Genomic DNA, 18,797 nt, shown 5'->3' on the forward strand with positions numbered 1-18,797 from the left:
AATAACCCAAATATATTAGAAAGTGCGACTAAATTCATTTTCACTATGTGGTTTTTTAATCAATATTTCTTGAGAAATGGAGTAATTAATTATCAGTAATAAAAACTGCTTTGTATTAATAAATATCAGAGAACTACAAATAGGAAATCCAGTAATTTTGTGCTCCATTATTTAGTTATGTCCTATAGCGAGGTTAAAATTTTATTTCCAAATAAACAATCAATCAACATTTACGCATAGCGAGTGCATTCCTAACCCAAATAGAAACTGAAACAAACACAGTCGTGCCAAATACACCAATGATAATTACAGACCTACATACCCTAAAGGTTATATTTATCAAAATATCTGCACCGAAATAGATACTTTTTACTTAATAACTACTCTCAGGGTTATAATCAAACATACCTACACATGAAAGTTTTGTGAAAACCAGTCTTCCCCAAAGTTAATAGTTTCTTAGCAAAATAAAAATTTCAAGTTTATCATAAAACAATGGTATTTTCTTATGTACCCTCTAACTCCTTTGTTTTACCAAGAAGTCAGCTCTGTGTTGATTTTATTCAATCCTAAATTAAAATTTTAAAGAGGAATTCCATTTTTACAGCTGTTGATACTTTAAACCTCCTCCCCACCTCCATTTTTATTTAGTATTAAGGTACGTTCTTAATAACAACTAAATATTCTTTCATTATCCTTTCATTCATTCATATATTCCACAAATATAATATTTATTGAGAGCCTCGTGTATTCCAGCCCAGACACTGTTCCAGGCCTGAGGATGACAGTAGCAAACGAGACAGATGAGGGGACAGGACAGGCCGTAAACGAGCAAAGGAGACCGTTTCTAAGGGTGACAAGTGAGGCCACAGTACAGGAGTAACTCTCATCCCTCTAAAAACTGTTTGACCCATCAAGCCAGTTTTATTTGGGAATCTGAGTGATGTAGAATGGTGTGTCTTCTGTCCCTAACCCACAGGGAAATACTGCCAACGCTACAGAAGATTATAACTGTAGAGTATATATATGTTAAAAACAAGATACAGGGAAATAAACCATAGCCTAACTTTTTAATAACATGTTTCCTTGAATGGGATAAATCAACCAAGTAATCACGTGTTGCCCTTCACAAGAGCTAATTGGGTTTTGTAGAAGTTTGGAACACGCCCCTCCTTTAATACATGATCCTGAAGTTAACTCAACCTTAAAGACAACACTCATACGTTTGGGGTCAGTAGGCCTCTCCAGGCAGAGAATAAAGGATATTTCTTTTAAGCCGTGTATGGTACAAGGTTATTTGCTCTACCAAAAAAGGCAGCTCGTAAAATGTCTGTGGCTTGGGTATTTGGGGTAGACGATTGTCCAGGTGTAGCAACAGTTAATTAAGGTGGACTTTGGACAGCATGCCTCTTTGAAGCAGTCATCAGACTCCGAAGTTTTGTATTACATGGAAGAGACACTGCTGACCGAGAACTCAGTTTGATAAATGATCGGTCTCTAATGATTAAGAACAATATATAGCACCTAGTAAGTGCTCAGCAAATGTCTGCTGGAGTTAATATGGTTTTAATTATATACTTTGGGCTTGGCACAGATAGGTCCCGTTCCACTCAAACTGAGTTATTTTACTTATGTAAGATGTGCCTTTTCTATTGTTAATTTACAATAAGAATACGTTTCGACCATGACCTGACCAAAAATAAACATTACTGAGTTAATCATTCAATTTGTATGAGAACTTGTTGGTCCCCCCAATGGCTAAATGGTAATCGTCCTGTGGAATTTAGCACTGCCGCCTCTATTGACAATGGCAATGAACCTGTCCATAACAATAATAAGGGCTTGTTTTAATAGAACGTTCCATGCATTAAACACATTAATGACCCATGAAATAACTGTTTTATCTGTAACACATTAAGCTACATTGCTAAAACGATGTATTAATTGAAAAGTCTGCGATTTCTCTTAACGTAAGATTTTGGATAGTACAAAAATGGCATGAAAGTTATTTTGTGAAAATAAAAATAATTCAGAATTAGACCCCTACTAAATGACTGTACGAAAAAATCAAAACTTCTAAAATAAGCCTGGTAATTTTAGGAGTATTATTTTGATACATTCTTATTTTTCTGATCAAAAATGATGTCTGTCTGGATTATGACATAAGAGCTTTGTGAATATTTTAAAAGCTGGTACTTTTCTTCTCTGTGTGCATACCTTCTGTAGGACTTTTTTCTCTCTCATTCTCCTTCCTTAACGGGTACAGAGACTGCCATACCCAAATTTAGCTCCCTTACTTCCATCTTTGTCAATTTTCTAGTACTATGTTTGATATTATCAGAGCACCAGTAGTGTTCTCTATAAACATGTGCTATCGCAATTAAGTCCAAAGCAACATCAAACAGAAAACGTCGCTCTTCCAAACACGAAACATAATGCACGAAGAAAAAATATGTGAATTATCAGTGTGTTTTATAAATTCTCTTTTGGGGGGCATACAAAATATCAGACTAGAGACAATTATGTTACTGTCTGTTTCTTGGATATCAAAGAGAATTTTGAAATTCATCAAAGCTAACCTTCTGTTATGTACAACAGGCTAAGCTGAAAAGAATGTTAACAAGTTCAATTTTCATTCAATCAGCACTACTGCTCTCTGAAATGTTTCATTGCAGGAAAGAAATAAAAATAATCTATATGGTAATTATGAGGATGAATCCCCCAGTAACTTTCAGCTACATGAAAGGTCAGTTCTATTCAAGATATTTTATCAGTCCCCTGCACATACTCCTGTCCTGTCATTTTAAATCTGAACAGCATTTTATTTTCCCATTTACTGCTACCTGCAGAATTAAGTACTTAAGCCAAATAAGAAAAAAAAAAAAAGAAATGTTGAATGCTGGCAAAGGCTATAATAGCATAGAGATAAATCGTTCAGCTGCTCTCTCAAGCCTCTAGGGCTGCAGATTTTTCTTCTCCTGGTGCACTGTGGGTATTCAAAACTTGTTCAACATGATTTCATTTCATTTCAGGCACTGCCTGAGAAAACTAAATTACAGAATCAATCATACAGAAGGTCAGAGTGAGACTTCATTACAAGTATTGCATGCTTGCATGAATATCTTTCATTTATGACTGACCCAATATGTCACAATAGCTGTCTAGTAAAAATAATCCACTTTCTGAAATTGATGTACTACTGATGTCAATGCTACTCAGCAGGCTGGGCAGATTATAGAGAGGTGTTAAAAAAAAAAAAAAAAGAAAGAAACCTTTTGGAGCGCACGTTGTAGATTTTTAGGATTGCAATCTTTTGTAGATTAAAATAATTTCCAGATGATCATCTAAACTGACAATAATGCTTAGAGGTAACCAAACTATGACTGTTGATTTCAACTTGCCAGCGACACCCTGTGTGAAAATACACATATCCACAACAAGCAAATCAAGGTTGTTCTTTGAAGTCACAAATGCATCGACTTTCAATTTTTTCAACAATTCGCTTTTGAATACCAGGGCATTATTTGCATATTTTGAAATGGGAATGCTAATCATTAGACTCTTTTTAATCCCCCCTTTTCTTTTTTGTTCCTGCTTTCTGTTTTTTAAATATAATGGCAGAAACTTAAGGAAGATAAACATGTTGTGCTGGTTGCCAACAAAAATGCAGCTAATCAGTAATGTGACAAACTGTCACTCTTTCTAAAGGAAAACCAGTGAAGCTCTGAAGAAAAGCTGGTTCAATACCCCATAAACAAGCTGGCTTTTCTTCTTATATGAAAGTCTTAATTCACCATAGCAATCCTTAACAGACAGCCATATTCATTTGGATAATAAAACTTCTTACTTGCATAAGGTATGATAGCCGGTGCACACTGGGAAGCCGAGTGCATGATGTATAAAGTATTATTTATTATTTTTCTGGTGACCTTCCTAAGGGAAATCTCCGAGGAGCTGCTGTGGAGCATTATGATGTCGCCAGTCACCTCGGTACCCGGAGGGAAATATAGAAGAACCTTGACATAACCTATTTTTAACCATGCCTCTGGCGATTCTGAATTCAAGTTTATAGGTGAACATGTCAGGTAGTACATAGAACAAAGCCAACGACACATTGTATTCATCATAATTCTGTCCTGGTACATTTTATTTTTTCCAACATTTGTGATTTAAAATCCCATGACATTTCTTCAAGGTGAAATTCTACTAGAATTTTCAACAAGATTAGTTTGTTTCCAGCCAAAATAAATATCATTTGGGTTCAGCAAAACTTCAGAAAGGCTCCAATAAATGTGATGAGGTCCATGTAAATACCATGACAACAATTTGCACTTGGCTAAAGTACTCATACTTTTAAAAATCAATGAAATAATTCAACGGCTTGAGTGATTAGCAATACATTACAAAAGAAGCATTAAAAATTGAGTCCTCTCTTCCAATGCCAGCCCGTGAAAGCACTGTTCTTTAAGTGTATGTGAATATCATAATTATTTTATGATTCCATCTTTAGTTCTTTCCAATATAGTAAATTCAATTGACCATGAAATGAAATTTCATAGTCAAAATGCCTCCTTTACACTTTTTTTATAGCAGCAATAACAGTTTTATAGCTTTAAGGCAAGGTAATTCATCAGATGTTTAATTTAAAGGCAGATTCTTATATTATTAATAAATATTTACCAATTTAATAAAGCACACATTTTAGCATGCATTATATGGTCTTTTACCTATTTCCCTAACTTAAATGAGCCTTGCTGAGCATCTATGAATAATGGTGAACCCTGGGCAAACTCTCTTGGTGACTAAACACCCTTTTTATTTTTATTATTTTCCAGGCACAACATTGCAAGCCTCATTATAGAGGAACAGAGGACAGAACCCTCCCTTCCAGTGTCAAAGGGACAAAAATGTAAGAAAGTTCACAGGAAACAATTATTTGTGATGGCGAAGAACGTTTATGAATACTTAATGACCATTTCCCGACTGTTCCCTGCATTCTTTTCTGACAAACAAGTAAAAATAAAAACCCTGATGTTCAGCTCAGACACAAAAGATCACAGGCAAAGAAAATTATGTTGCCGCAATCCTATTTGGGAAAGTAATCTTATATTTCAGAGAGCACGCTGAATCTTTGCACTGCTAATCCACTACATATTCGGCAATCATCTGTTGTTATCTGGGGAATTAACAATGAAACCAATAAACATCGCTGGCATGGTCATAATGTGCACAGAAATATGTAAACAAGCAATAGGAATTGTTTTTTGTTATACCAACACATCTGTTTCATTTGATCAGGGTTAAAAAAAAAGCCCTATAAACTATTAATCTTGTTTTAAAATGTCTGCCTAGTACCTCACCTAGATAGACACAAATGCACTACATACTATGGTAGAGAAAAAAAAAAAACAATCCCAGCAGATGAGCTTAAAATACTTAAGCAGATTTACTCTGGTGATTGCTAACTATAATTGCACACTAAGAAAAACAGAACCAAAATTATTGCATTAGTAACCTTGGCTCTCTGGAGGGCCTTACTCGATGTTTACGACAATAAATACCACAATTAGGCATACTTCACACAATAACCTGCTCTATATTTTTCTCTGCTGGTTATAAGCAATTATTCTTTCTCCCTTTCTCTGTACCACTGTTTGATATTTCATCTCAGGTAGGAGCAAATCATGTATCATAAACGTGATGCTTTGATCCAACAAATGCAAAAGACCCGGGCACTTGATAAGGGCTTCCATTTCTAAAAACTCTCCTGGGCAAACTTTCGACTCAAGTACACCTCTCTGTCAAACCAAAGGCAAGGGGAGATGGGCTGCTTTCAAACCAATGAATCAGACTTCTCAGAAACTCATTTCAAACCAGAAGGATCTTGTTGGGTCCTCCTCTTTCAAGTCAACCAACCCAGCGCGCTCTTGTCCCACACCAGGGCTTAATCCACTACCTGCATTTAAACGGCATTGGGAGGAACAATCCACACGTCCTCCGGTGGATAGGCACGAGCATGTTATGACACATGGGCTCTCAGATCTTTACCCTGAGAAGGACAAACGATAACTAAAACACTTTCAAGCAGTAAATTTGCTGCCTACCATATGCAACCCACTGCTATGAAGCACGCCATCTTGTTCCACGAGATTTCTTGAGATTGTAATGGAAGGAAGATCCAGGCTTTGAGGGGGAAACTGGGGCGTGAATTCACTTCCCTGGGAAGGCAACGGATCGCTGAGGCCTTGAAAAGGTAGAAGGACATCAGGCATGCCCAGAGCGGGGTCCGACTCTGGAGGTGGCGTGATCGGGGGTATTTCAAACTCCTCATCTCCGAGGCTTGGTGTATGGAACGTCTGCTAAAGGAAACAAAATACAGATATCTTCATATTCTCTTCCTATATCTTATTTCTCCTTGGACGGAAAACGAAAGATTTCGCATGAAAATACTACAGAGCTAGGCCAAATATTGATTTCTCAAATGAAAATACCTTAAACACAGATTTCCATATATAAAGTTTTGCTGATCATTCTGATTAAAGATTTGAGTCTCATTATCATATGATTTTAATGGAGTATCAGTATTAACAGTTTTTTAATGTGTACTTAATTAGCAACATCTGTCTTTGTTGTTAGTTGGAGCACCAGCGACATTAGATTTGGCTATATAACAAATTACCACTTTATTGATATGTTAGTGAAACGGCTCAAACGCTTACATTATCCACATGCTTCATCAAATGCTGACGATTTTGTGGAGCACACATACGACATTAATCCAGAAGTGAACATTACACATATTTACTTTCTGCCACAACATATAAAACAAGTGATATTGAATGTATGGTTTGCTTTTTAAATTTCCTTATTGGTATATCCTCAAGTGCAATGGATGCTTCCACGGAAATTGTTACTGTTTGTAATAAAGCATTTCATATAAGGATTATCAGAGTACATATATCCACGGCTTTTATTTAAATTGTAAGGAGAGTTATTTTCTTTTATAGGAAGATTTTGATATGTATTTATCAGAACACTTTTCTTCCAGTCTTCAGCTTTTTTTTTTTTTTTTTTTTTTTTGCCGTACGCGGGCCTCTCACCGTTATGGCCTCTCCCGTTGCGGAGCACAGGCTCCGGAAGCGCAGGCTCAGCGGCCATGGCTCACGGGCCCAGCCGCTCCGCGGCATGTGGGATCTTCCCGGACCGGGGCACGAACCCGTGTCCCCAGCATCGGCAGGTGGATTCCCAACCACTGTGCCACCAGGGAAGCCCCAGTCTTCAGCTTTTAAAGACCATAGAACGAGCATAGAGATATATTGATAGAAATGTTCTAATTCCATGGATGTTGCTCAATTACCTAGACATGTGTTACTTCTCAAGACCTAAGTAAATAATGCATTGTTTTCTTCACGGCTACTTAGGTTCTCAAAGATAGTGTTTTCACATAGGGCCTTGGGATGCAAATCAGGGCTGCCTTGCTGAACCCCATGAATTGTCTTTCTTAAAATAGAACTTGGATTTTGTAGGGAGAAGGGTCAAGGTCTAGAATATTTTTTTTGTAGGGTGAAGGGCTTCAGGGACAGCTCAGATACTTTTTATTCCTAGCTCAGAGGGTCAACATTATAGTTCATTTATTACTAATAGCATTTTTTGAAGAATGAATTGGTACCACATAATTTGAATCTGTTGTAACTGGTTAAAAGAACTAATTAAGAGCTGAAAATCATCCTTCTTCAAGCTATCAATGATGATGTAACCTAAGAACCATCTGAGAGAAAATAGAAACAAACGCAAGGGGAAAAAAAAAACATTTCTTGCCTATAGAACCTGTCAACTACTATTTGTATCTCACCAGAAATAAAGAGGTCACAAGCTATGGGAGTTTATGGCAGACAATTGAACATCTTGAGGTTCTTAGCAGATTCAATAGATGCAAAACATTAGAGCATAATAACACATTTGAAAGCTAGAATGAAATATTAGATTTTCTGACATATTTATTCCAATAATGACCCCCCCAAGGATGTCAATTTCCGACTGTGGTACCCCGAGTTCTCAAACACAAAGGGATGAATTGGCCACAAGCGTGTTTGGCTAATGAATGTAACCCTATGGCTGCATTTGCCGTTATTTTGGCACTAATGTGGTCTAGTAACAGATGCAACTGTAATTTGTGACTCATTTGCTACCCCATTACTGCTTAATGAAATCTAACATATCACATTAACAATACGGATAAACACTCATTCTTGATATGTGGCATTTGGCTGTTTTCATTACCACTGTAATTAACACTTGAAATATTATTTCAATAAATATTTAAAGTACTTTAAAAATGGTCAGGGTAATCATGACACAGACAGAAAACATAAAGCAAATGTGTGAATTTCAAACTCAGAGCATCCTGGTCCCTGTAGTGTTATCTACAGGGCGATACCTATGGGAAGGGGATCGGTTTCAGGCACAATTTCGACTTTACAGCATCAAACCTAAAGTCTTCCTGAATTAGTCTGTACTCGTTAAAATGTTAAAAAAAAAACAAATAAATTTACTTTTAATGCAGTGATTGGGAAATTAGGCACATACTATAACATAGTGCATTAACATTTACTTGGGCTTTATTTTTTGTTCAAGAAAAGATGTACAGTGAAATAATTATATAAGATTACTTCTTAAATTCTAACATGTCTTAAGTGAGGCAGTTAAAATTAAGGAGGTTGTCATTTTTATTTCTGTTAAGGAATAAAGAGAGATCTTACATATTATGTGTTCCTCCAGTATATTTTTTAAAAGACAAATTAATTCTGAGCTAGAATTTAATATATTACTATTTCATAACCTAATAAAATAATACCATAATATTACATTATATAACTAAGAAAATGCTAAAATTTTAAATGACTTTTAAAGAGCGGTAATCCATTAAATATAAAGTTAAACATTCCTTAGAGAAAAGAGTCATCGCAACATTGGTTATCTGAGATAATAAAAATAACCAAGTATGGCAGCAACCAAAGAAAAAGACATCGACTTTTGCAACTAGGCCATATGACCAATATCAGATTAATCAGTTAGAGTTTATATGATTACTTTTTGCAGATACTGACTTTCCAGTGTTTACCTTGTACATGTTAAAGTAGTATGTACATGATTAAATACCATCTGTACCGAAATGTTCAAAACATTTGTTCCTTTTGATAAAAATGCAAATCTGGAGAACTGTTGTATCAACATATAACAGCCAATGTCTGACACGGTGAATTATCACAGCTGGAATTAAATTGTCTCTGAACAGCTGCTGGCAGTAGAGCTTTCATCAATGTTTGATTCAAATGGAGGGAAAAAAATCCTACAGAATGAAACATCATGTTGTCCTTACAGATGGGGTTTGTGCTCATTATCACAAACAACACAACAGCCAGTGCCAAACAATATTCCCTTATCCAGGCAGCATCCTTGGTTAGAGAGATGATGGTCACTGCAAAAATGATTCATCTACGGATACCCTTAGTCCTCGATTCCCCAACTTTTTCTACTAATTTCTCCAAGTTAATTTCTTCCATACCACTTGCTTCCCTGTAACTGAGATCATTTACGAAGCCATTATGATTTTCATTCTCTGGGGTCAAGCTGGTCCAGTTTCCTATAGTTGAATGTATTTGGAAAATGAAGACTTTTTATTACAGGAATCACAATAGGAAATGTTCCATTTGGACCAATTTCACTTCTGCTTGTGCTTGTTTTAAAATCTTAAATCTCACAGTCTACCATTTTTAAGAAACCATTTCTTTTTTTTAAAATTTGTATTGGAGTATAGCTGATTCACAATGTTGTGTTACTTTCTGCTACACAGCAAAGTGAGGCAGTTATACATATACATATGTCGCTCTTTCTTGATCTAATCAAGATGGAGGCTGTTCTGGAGGGCAGGCCAATGAGACCAAGACAGCAGCCTTAAGTCACTAAGTAGGGAAGGGCAGTGAAAACAGCAACAAAAATATGTTTGTTCCATGGGCACTGGTAAACTGCAGACAAACTCAGAGCCACCATGGTGTTGCATTTCAAATCCATCGACTGATTTTCCTAGCAATAGCCGAGTCTTGGAGCATGCCCATTCATTCATTCATTCATTCAGTACATATTTATTGAGCAACTACTATGTGCCAGGCACCGTACTCGGGTGTGGGAATCTAACAAAAACACTCATTTTACACCACTCTCACTGAAGACCCCAGAAATTGTAATACTGTTCTGCCACACTGTTCCTAAACCATGTCAACTTAATGAAATTATCCCCAGAGCTGTGTGAAGTTTAAATATTTTCTATTAGGAGTCCCTTCCATCCTAGTTTCCAAATATAGTTTGGATAGATATTCTATCCTTTCTTATATACTTACTTTTGCTTGCATCTATACTCTTTTCATCAAGAGATGTGTATGTGAATTACTAACGTTCCTAACAGCCTATGGACGAGTGATAAAGACTTGTCAGGTTATTTTCTTTTCCAATAGGTTTTTCTCGTTTTTCCTCCAAAGTCGTTACCTCGTGCCACGTAATAACAAGATAAATTCAATACTTGGCTTTTTCCTCCAAGCCTGTTAAATGATCTAAATAACACACAAAACATGAACAGATACATTAAGGCAGACACCTACCTCGCTGGCTGCAAAGAAAGCGTTGTTTGCTTCAGCCATATTCATGTAGTTATTGTTATTTCCAAACTGAAAGAAAACAGATCGTTTTATGTTAATATGCAACATCATAAAGAATTCTGGGGGTTTACTTACTGCTTAGATGGGATTTGGAAAGAATGTTGGTGTTGTGAGATAAAAGGGTGGTTTCACTCGGACCCAATGTGAACTGTGACAGATTTCAGAGCACTATGCTATATGCTGTCGGCTGGTTCCCTCAGAAAATAAAGCACCGAGTTAAGCTAACGCGATAATTCTAGAAAATAGTGTTGTTTCTCAACGAGACTAATAGCAAAGGGAGACAATTGTAAACATTTGGCCAACTGGTCACTAGTGGGTGTTGTTTATCGAACTGGCATTTGTCAGAGGTTAGCAGGAAAAGAGTTTCCAAGAAAATCACCCTGACACATTTTTAAAGCATGTTGGGATTTCATAGCTTACTTTTCAAGAACAGATGTCACAAGTGTGGGTAGGTTAAAATGTGAATTAGAGTGAATAGAATTCAATTCCCAGGACTCAAATTCTATTTTCCCGTGAATGGGGTGTGGCATGAATATAAATAAATAATAAGACTAAAGAGTATTTTTTAAATCTCCAGGGTTTAAAACGATATCTATATCCATCAGAGCTGTTGAAAACAGTGGTATTTAATCTCTCAATGTAACATTAAGTGCAAAGAGGTTTAACATATAAGCGGGATCCTATGAACACAGCAATTTTTATTTAATTCCCTAACACAATAGCCCATTCAGGCCATCACAAATAAGACTGTATCAGCATTTCAGACATAAGCTCTTTCCTTCTAGAGACCTGTTATCAAAATATAAAACTTGGATTTTGGCAGAAACGTATTTTCAGGTTCAGATGGTCTAAGTAGGAACGTTTTGTTGCTTTAAACATTCTCTTATCAGTCTGGCAATGTGGAAAGGCTCTGTGAGCATAATTATCCGGAGCTATATTATTTTCATGATTTTTAAATGGTAAAAGAATGCCCTTCTTTTTATAAAGTGTATTATTTCCTTCCTTTCATGCATCAAATAACACATAGGTTTGGTCTCCACAGGGTGAAATGTATATCCATTCTCTATTATAAATAGAGCTAGTAATTATTTAAAGTAAAAGGCACAATTTTCCCAAAGAGATAGGTACACAGATAGATACAAACACACAGATAAATACAGAGAATAAATATAGATACAGACACATAGATATGAAAGACCCACATAATCTTCCTCCCAATAAACCCACAAGCACTTATTTCTGGGAGGCTCTCATCCTCTGACTCTGAACCTGTAGGATTCGTTCACAGAAGCGGGACTGACACGCTGCACTTTCTCATATCAGGGATCCAAGAACCAAGCAGGATTTATACGGAAGGCTCTAAGGGCTCCAGAACGCTGTTATGGTCTGCAGAAGCCAAATCCCACCCTGTAAAATCCCACCTAAATACATCCTCACACAATGAGCCCTCAGATTCATTTGGATAAGTATCTTTATAAGGATTTATGAAAGATGTATTTGTGGCGCTTAAGAAAGCCCTTTATCTAGTTTCTCTGAAGGCACGTGATATCAAAAACACATGGCGATGGCTTCACAAATGTATACTTATCTCCAAACTCATCAAGTTGTATACATGAAATATGTACAGTTTTTTTGTAGGTCCATGATACCTCAATAAAGTGTTTTAAAAATCATTTTAAAAGTAAAAAGAAACACGTGAGCAGGAGCATGAACACACACACACAGAGTTTTCCCCCATTTTTTTTTTTTTTTTTTTTTTTGCGGTACGCGGGCCTCTCACTGCTGTGGCCTCTTCCGTTGCAGAGCACAGGCTCCGGAAGCGCAGGCTCAGCGGCCATGGCTCATGGGCCCAGCCGCTCGGCAGCACGTGGGATCTTCCCGGACAGGGGCACGAACCCGTGTCCTCTGCATCGGCAGGCGGACTCTCAACCACTGCGCCACCAGGGAAGCCTGATCTTGGAATTTTTGATGAATGAATGATTTTAGAATTACGATCTCGGGCCTCCATTTAGAATGTTCTTTTTGGAGATTTATGAGAACTTGGGCCACGATGTATATTCCGCATACCAATTCCTGACTCAAACCTCGGGAAAGCCTGTATCACAACTTTACTGTTATTTAAATGTAGGTTTTGTTGGGGAATTAGAAATCCATTTAAGGCAAACAGCTCATTATCAGCGAGCATTTTTTTAAAGATTAAACTCACTTATTATCTAATAGCACCTAAAACAACAAAGAAAAATAAAATGGCTATTTAACGAAGGGCCTAAACAATTCAAAAAACAAATTAAGCTTAGAGTGAAATAAGAACTGGGTTAGAAATCCTCTTCTGAACAGTTAGTATGCGAATGTAATTACTGAAGAAACCACAGCTAATCAGCTGTGAATTGTATCCATTAATTAGTATTTGCCCTGGAGAAATGAGAAAAATCAGTAACAACGCTGGCACGGTGGCGCACTGATGAGCCACGAGACGGCTCCCACCGTGGTTCCTCAAGCAGGTGGCTCCAGTGGTCCACGTAATTTGAAAAGCTCTCACCTGAAGTACTGAGCTGGAATTACAAAGCACTCCTCGAATATCTTTTGTATCTATATAAGGCCTTAATTAATGGCTTTTAATTTGGAAACACTCGGCGATCAGGCGGGAACAGCTATAAATCATTTCAAATGGAAGCAAAAGTTCCTATTCTGTTTGGGGTAAAATATCTCCTCTGCACAGATGGATTCAAACGTTGACTTGTTGCAATCATCTTTCTTCTGCGCAGTGGGCTGGGCCCCTGGTTTAGAGAGGAAGGGTGGTCAGAAAAAAAAAAAATACAGGATGCCCAGTTAAATTTCATTTTTAAATATACCACTTTTTATTTTAGTATAAGTATGTCCCTTGCAGTATTTGGGATTTACTTATAGAAAAAAAATTATTCTTTATTTATGGGGGATTCAAATATAACTGCATGTTGTATGTTTTTATTTGCTAAATCTGGCCACCCAACTGCCATGGTGGACCTGATCGGGAAGAAAGGGATCCCACGTTTCCCTGGCTTTACCTTATCGAGTAATGCTAGCTTAATTTTATTTATTTTCTTTTAAAACATGACCTCTGAATCTTGTGTTGCTTGTTTCATGTAAGAACAGGTCCAATTCTGAGAGAAAAAGTGATCCTTTGGGGCAGATCTCTAATATAATGACCTCAGAACAGTTAACTTTAACTGAATTGTGTACAATTAAATTTATGTTCTAAGAGACCATGACATCGGTAAACACATTATATTACAAAAACCCTAGGTCCACGAGGGAAGGGGCCTTAATTGCGTTCACTGCTGTCTCCCTCAGAACTAACAACAATGGCTGGCATATGAGAAGCCCTCCACTATTTGTTGAAGGAAGGGAGAGAGGGAGAAAGGTCGATCGCATTTTAACTTCAATGTATCATAACCAACTAACTATCATAACCAACTAAATGGAGCGATTTTATCCCTTACTTTTTTTTTTTCGGTGGGCCTCTCACTGTAGTGGCCTCTCCCGTTGCGGAGCACAGGCTCCGGACGCGCAGGCTCAGCGGCCATGGCTCACAGGCCCAGCCGCTCCGCGGCATGTGGGATCTTCCCGGACTGGGGCATGAACCCGTGTCCCCTGCATCGGCAGGTGGACTCTCAACCATTGCGCCACCAGGGAAGGCCTATCCCTTAGTTTTTTATGATGATAATGATAATAAGGGTTTACCCAGTGAAGTCCTCTACATAGTTTCATTTAACTTTCCAGAGTGGGACCAAATGTAATTTATTTTCCCAAGAACCAGTTAGAAAAACATAATTACTATCCCTATTTTACAGACGAACACACTGAGGCTTTTCGGGGTCAGGCAACTTGCCCAAAATCACAGATACAAGCAATGAAGTCTGACATCCCTCCTGCTGCATAATCTGTATCATTTAGGTTCCAATCGCAGCAAAGAACTTGAATATTTCACTCAGTGATCAATTTCAAAACTTTATTTTTAACGATCTTACTCAAATCTTGAATTTCCCAGAGGGTATCTCATTTACTAAGTCTAGTAAAACGTTCCTCAAGAAAAGGGTTCCAAAGTCAATAAGTTTGGGAAAGGCTGCGGATCATCGCCCTCTCTTGGAATGAGTCACAGTGCTTGCTGTAAAGTTAAAGGCTCTGAGAAGTCCTGCAGTTCACTCTTCAGCAAATATTCTATGCCTACAACATGCAAGACACTGGAGACAAAATGACACAAAAGACAGCAACGTTCCTACTTGGACACACCTGACTCTTCTTTAAGTGGGAGACGGTAAACTTCCTTCCCAGGTTCGCTGTGGAGCGCTTCCTTTTCGTTTCCCCCACGACACCTTGCGGGAACACACTCTGGGAAACCTTGTTCCAAATCCTTTATTGACAGTACTTTCTTACTCTCCCTGGATCCTTCTTATAAAAGCTAATATCGTAATTTTGCACCATGGTAAAATTTACGCATTTTGCGAATCAACTAAATGCGAATTTCAACATTATGTGATTCTAAGTCACCTAAATTTGGCCTATTTCCAAACTTTTTCGATGGTAGCTCTCCACTGATGTTCCTTCCAGGATCCCCTACCCAATGATATAAGGTTCTTCTACGCGATTCTAAGTCACCTTAATTTGGCCTATTTCTAAACTTTTTCGATGGTAACTCTCCACTGATGTTCCTTGCAGGATCCCCTACACGATGATATAAGGTTCTTCTATGCGATTTCAAGAGTCAGAACAAAATATTTCAAATAAATTAAATGAAACTCAGGTGAAACAGAGAGTTAACCACTCTAAAGAGCATTTAAAAACATTATGAAAGAAATAGGTCAATTCCAAGTGTTTTAAAGACCTCATATATATTGGGAAATGGTCACTGTGAGGCAGGGGCATTTATGAGGTGCTCTGGTGATGATCGGTCCTTTCCAATTTGATAGGCTCTAATAGGTGTGATCCCCAAAGATACATTCCCAAAAGATATAATTATAAAGCAGTGCTAAAACAATTACTCTGCGTGTCGAACTTCTGTATCTTAATAATTTCACAAAAGAACATCTTCATTGTACTTGGAGGTAGGTTTGCTTTCACTGCTTGATGAGTAATTATAGCTTTGGCAAATACAATTTATGAAGTACATCAATTAAAAAGGAGCATTGCAGGATTAAAAAAAAATTATTAAAGACCATCGTGTTTGTGGCCTGACGAGCCATGTGAAATGCCAAAGTAAATTAATGGAGATTGTTAAGTCTAGCTTGTCCAGCAAAAGGCTTGGAAGACAGTGAAACAGCAGACAATAACCCATCTGTAATCACAAGACGAAGACTTCAGCCTGATGAGTCCACACAACATCATTTTCACTGAAATTATTTTGACACCCATGTGAAGAATTGTATGGGCTTCTAAAAAAGCAGCATTAACTACAGGGTATCAAACAGCTAAACGGCACAAATTTAATCCTAAAAAAAAAAAAAAAAAGATAATCCTTTGAATTCTCTTTTCTTTTTTCCCATTAGATTTGTTAGCAGACACCATCCAATTTGATGCCTCAGTAAGGACATCTGTCAAGTTGCTTACACGAATGAACTGTGCCATCATGGATCAAGTGTGCCAAGCATGGTCACATGATAGAGAAGGCTGCACTGCTAAGCTCACACACTCTCGAAGCCTCTGTTAACTGCCCCGCGGAAAAGAACTTACCAGACGTAACCAAGTTTTAACCATTTTCAGCAGTGGTAATCTGTTTCAAGATAGAAAGCCCAGAAGAGTGAACACAAGCCCAATATGGTGAATGATAATACTACTGATGATGATCAGAGGTAAATGTGGAGGGCCATACCAGGAAACGGAGAATGACTCGGTCAATAAAGTCAGTCTGTACCAAAGGTTAGGGGGTCAACAATAGGCTAGAAACAAAAAACTGCAAACAATGGACTATGAGGTATAATTAGCAGAAGAACAGACATACATATACACACATAATTCTGCTAATTATACAATTATATATTGAGAGAATTATGCACACACATATATACAATTATACACACTTACATGTATACATATGCACACATACGTTAACAGGTTCAACTACAAAGCAAGTTTTTTTTTTTAAAGAAACTTTCAAAAATATTATTTACCTTTGCATACACTAGAAACTCCTAGATAATTATCTCCCAAGCACCGGACTCACATATACAATTGCCCACAGCACTTCCCCTTGGTTGTCAATAGGCATCTCAATCATGTGAGCAAAACTGAATTCCTCATCCTCTCCCCCAACCACTCCACCCGCAGCCTCTCCTCATCTCCTTTGATGGGGAAGTGACTCAGTTCCGGTGATTCAGGCCAAAAATCATCCTTGAATCTAGTCTTTCTCTCTCCCTTCCCTCATCAAGTCATCAAAGGACTCTGTTGGCTCATCTTTCCAATTATATCCAAAGCTGACCACTTGCCACCCCTCCGCAGGATTCAGGCAGGCCCCAGCCGTCCGTTCCCTCCTGCATCCCTGCTGCAGCCTCCTGGCAGGTCCCGCTGGCTCTGCCATGCTCCCACCACAGTCTATTCTCAGCACAGAGCCAAAGAAATCCTTTGAAAATCCAAGGCAGATCACATCGCTTCTCTGCTCAAAACTCTGCAATGGCTGCTCATTCACCCAAGGGAAGAAGCCCAAGTCAGTACAATGGCCCCATTTCTTCTCTGACCTTTGCCAGTGTTCTCCCCCCTTGATTATCCTACCCTAGCCCTGCCGGCCTCCTTGCTGTTGCTTCAAGACCCGGACACATTCCTGTCTCAGGGCCTTTGCACTGGCTGTTTCCTGTGCCCAGACTGTTGTCCTTCCAAGTGTCCCCATGGCTTGCTCACTTCCCTCCTTTTGAGTCTTTTCTCAAATGTCACCTTCTCTCTGACCACGTATAAAATTTCTTTGCAGCCCTCCTCCACCTCTAGAACTCTACCCTTCTTTCCCTACTTGATTTTTTCCATAACACTTTTCAACATATTTCTTGTCTTTCTCCCCCACTAGATTGTAAACTTAATAAGAATGTGTTATCTGTTGTTTACACCGATGTCCCAGTGCCAAGAAGAGTGTTTGATAAATAGTAGGTGTTCAATAAATCTCAGTTGAATGAACAGACAGATGAATTAATTTCTAGATGTGAAATGATGGTATGTAGAATTGTCCTCCAAGCCAAGCAGGGCACAGAATAAGCACCTGAAATTCAAATAAAGAGGATAAACCAAGCATCTGTTACCACAGGTCCCTCCAAAAACCACGCTTATGGGGAAAAAGTGGTAATAGGAAGAATTATACATTCTAATAAAATGAATATTTGAAACACTAGAGATACTTAGCTTGAAAAAAATGCTTTATTCTAGCAAATGCACTTACCCTTTTCTAGAAAAGATAAAGAGGCCTTGGAGTGGTAAGGATGGATGCCTTCAGTGGCCAAAAACAAGCTGCAGTGAAAAAAGGGGCAAAAAGAAAAGAGAAAGCCAACAATCTAACATCACTGGGGCAAGAATTTGAGCATTAAATTTGATAGTTGATTTTTTTCTCATTGAAAAAAATCCTGGTTTTTGAAATTTTTGCTTTGTAGTCTAGTTCAGAGTTTCTCAAAGTGTGGTGCTAGGGACCACGGAATAAGCAGATGTCTGGTAACGGTGCAGATGACCTGATCCCCACCGTGGATTTACTATATCAGAATCTCTAGGCAGCAGGAACTTAAAAATCTGTATTTTTTTTTTACGGGCTTCTCAGGAACTCTAAAATACACTCATACTTGAAAACGATGAGCCTGATTAATTTTAGGCTAATGGGTAGAAATTTCTTTTTTAAAAAAACCTTTCCGTATACTGCATGTTGATCTTCCCGAAATGCTGATATAGCACAGGATGTAGTGTTTAGAGTAATAAAGGCTTCGTTCAATTATTTACAATCTCTTATTACCTTTCTTGCTTAGAGGAAAAAGTAATCACTTGTGAGGTGACCCCCCCCTCCCCTCCCCTCATGACCAGAAGGACTGAAACATCCTAACTTGGACCAAGTAGGAAATGCAAGTTCCACTGTTAGATTTTTCAACA

The 18,797-nt window shown here is 37.9% G+C and overlaps 1 protein-coding gene across 1 annotated transcript in view; it reads right to left on the reverse strand.

The window, feature by feature from the left end:
- Nucleotides 1–18,797, reverse strand: part of TOX3 (TOX high mobility group box family member 3) — a 107,377-nt gene that overhangs the window by 21,446 nt on the left and 67,134 nt on the right. The window contains exons 2-3 of the mRNA XM_067721247.1: nucleotides 10,656–10,721; nucleotides 6,105–6,359 (exon numbers count right to left, since the gene is read on the reverse strand). Of these exons, the coding sequence (XP_067577348.1) occupies nucleotides 6,105–6,359; nucleotides 10,656–10,721 (321 nt within the window). The remainder of the gene's footprint in view (nucleotides 1–6,104; nucleotides 6,360–10,655; nucleotides 10,722–18,797) is intronic.

This window comes from Pseudorca crassidens, chromosome 20 (genome assembly GCF_039906515.1).
Source record: "Pseudorca crassidens isolate mPseCra1 chromosome 20, mPseCra1.hap1, whole genome shotgun sequence".
NCBI lineage: Eukaryota > Metazoa > Chordata > Mammalia > Artiodactyla > Delphinidae > Pseudorca > Pseudorca crassidens.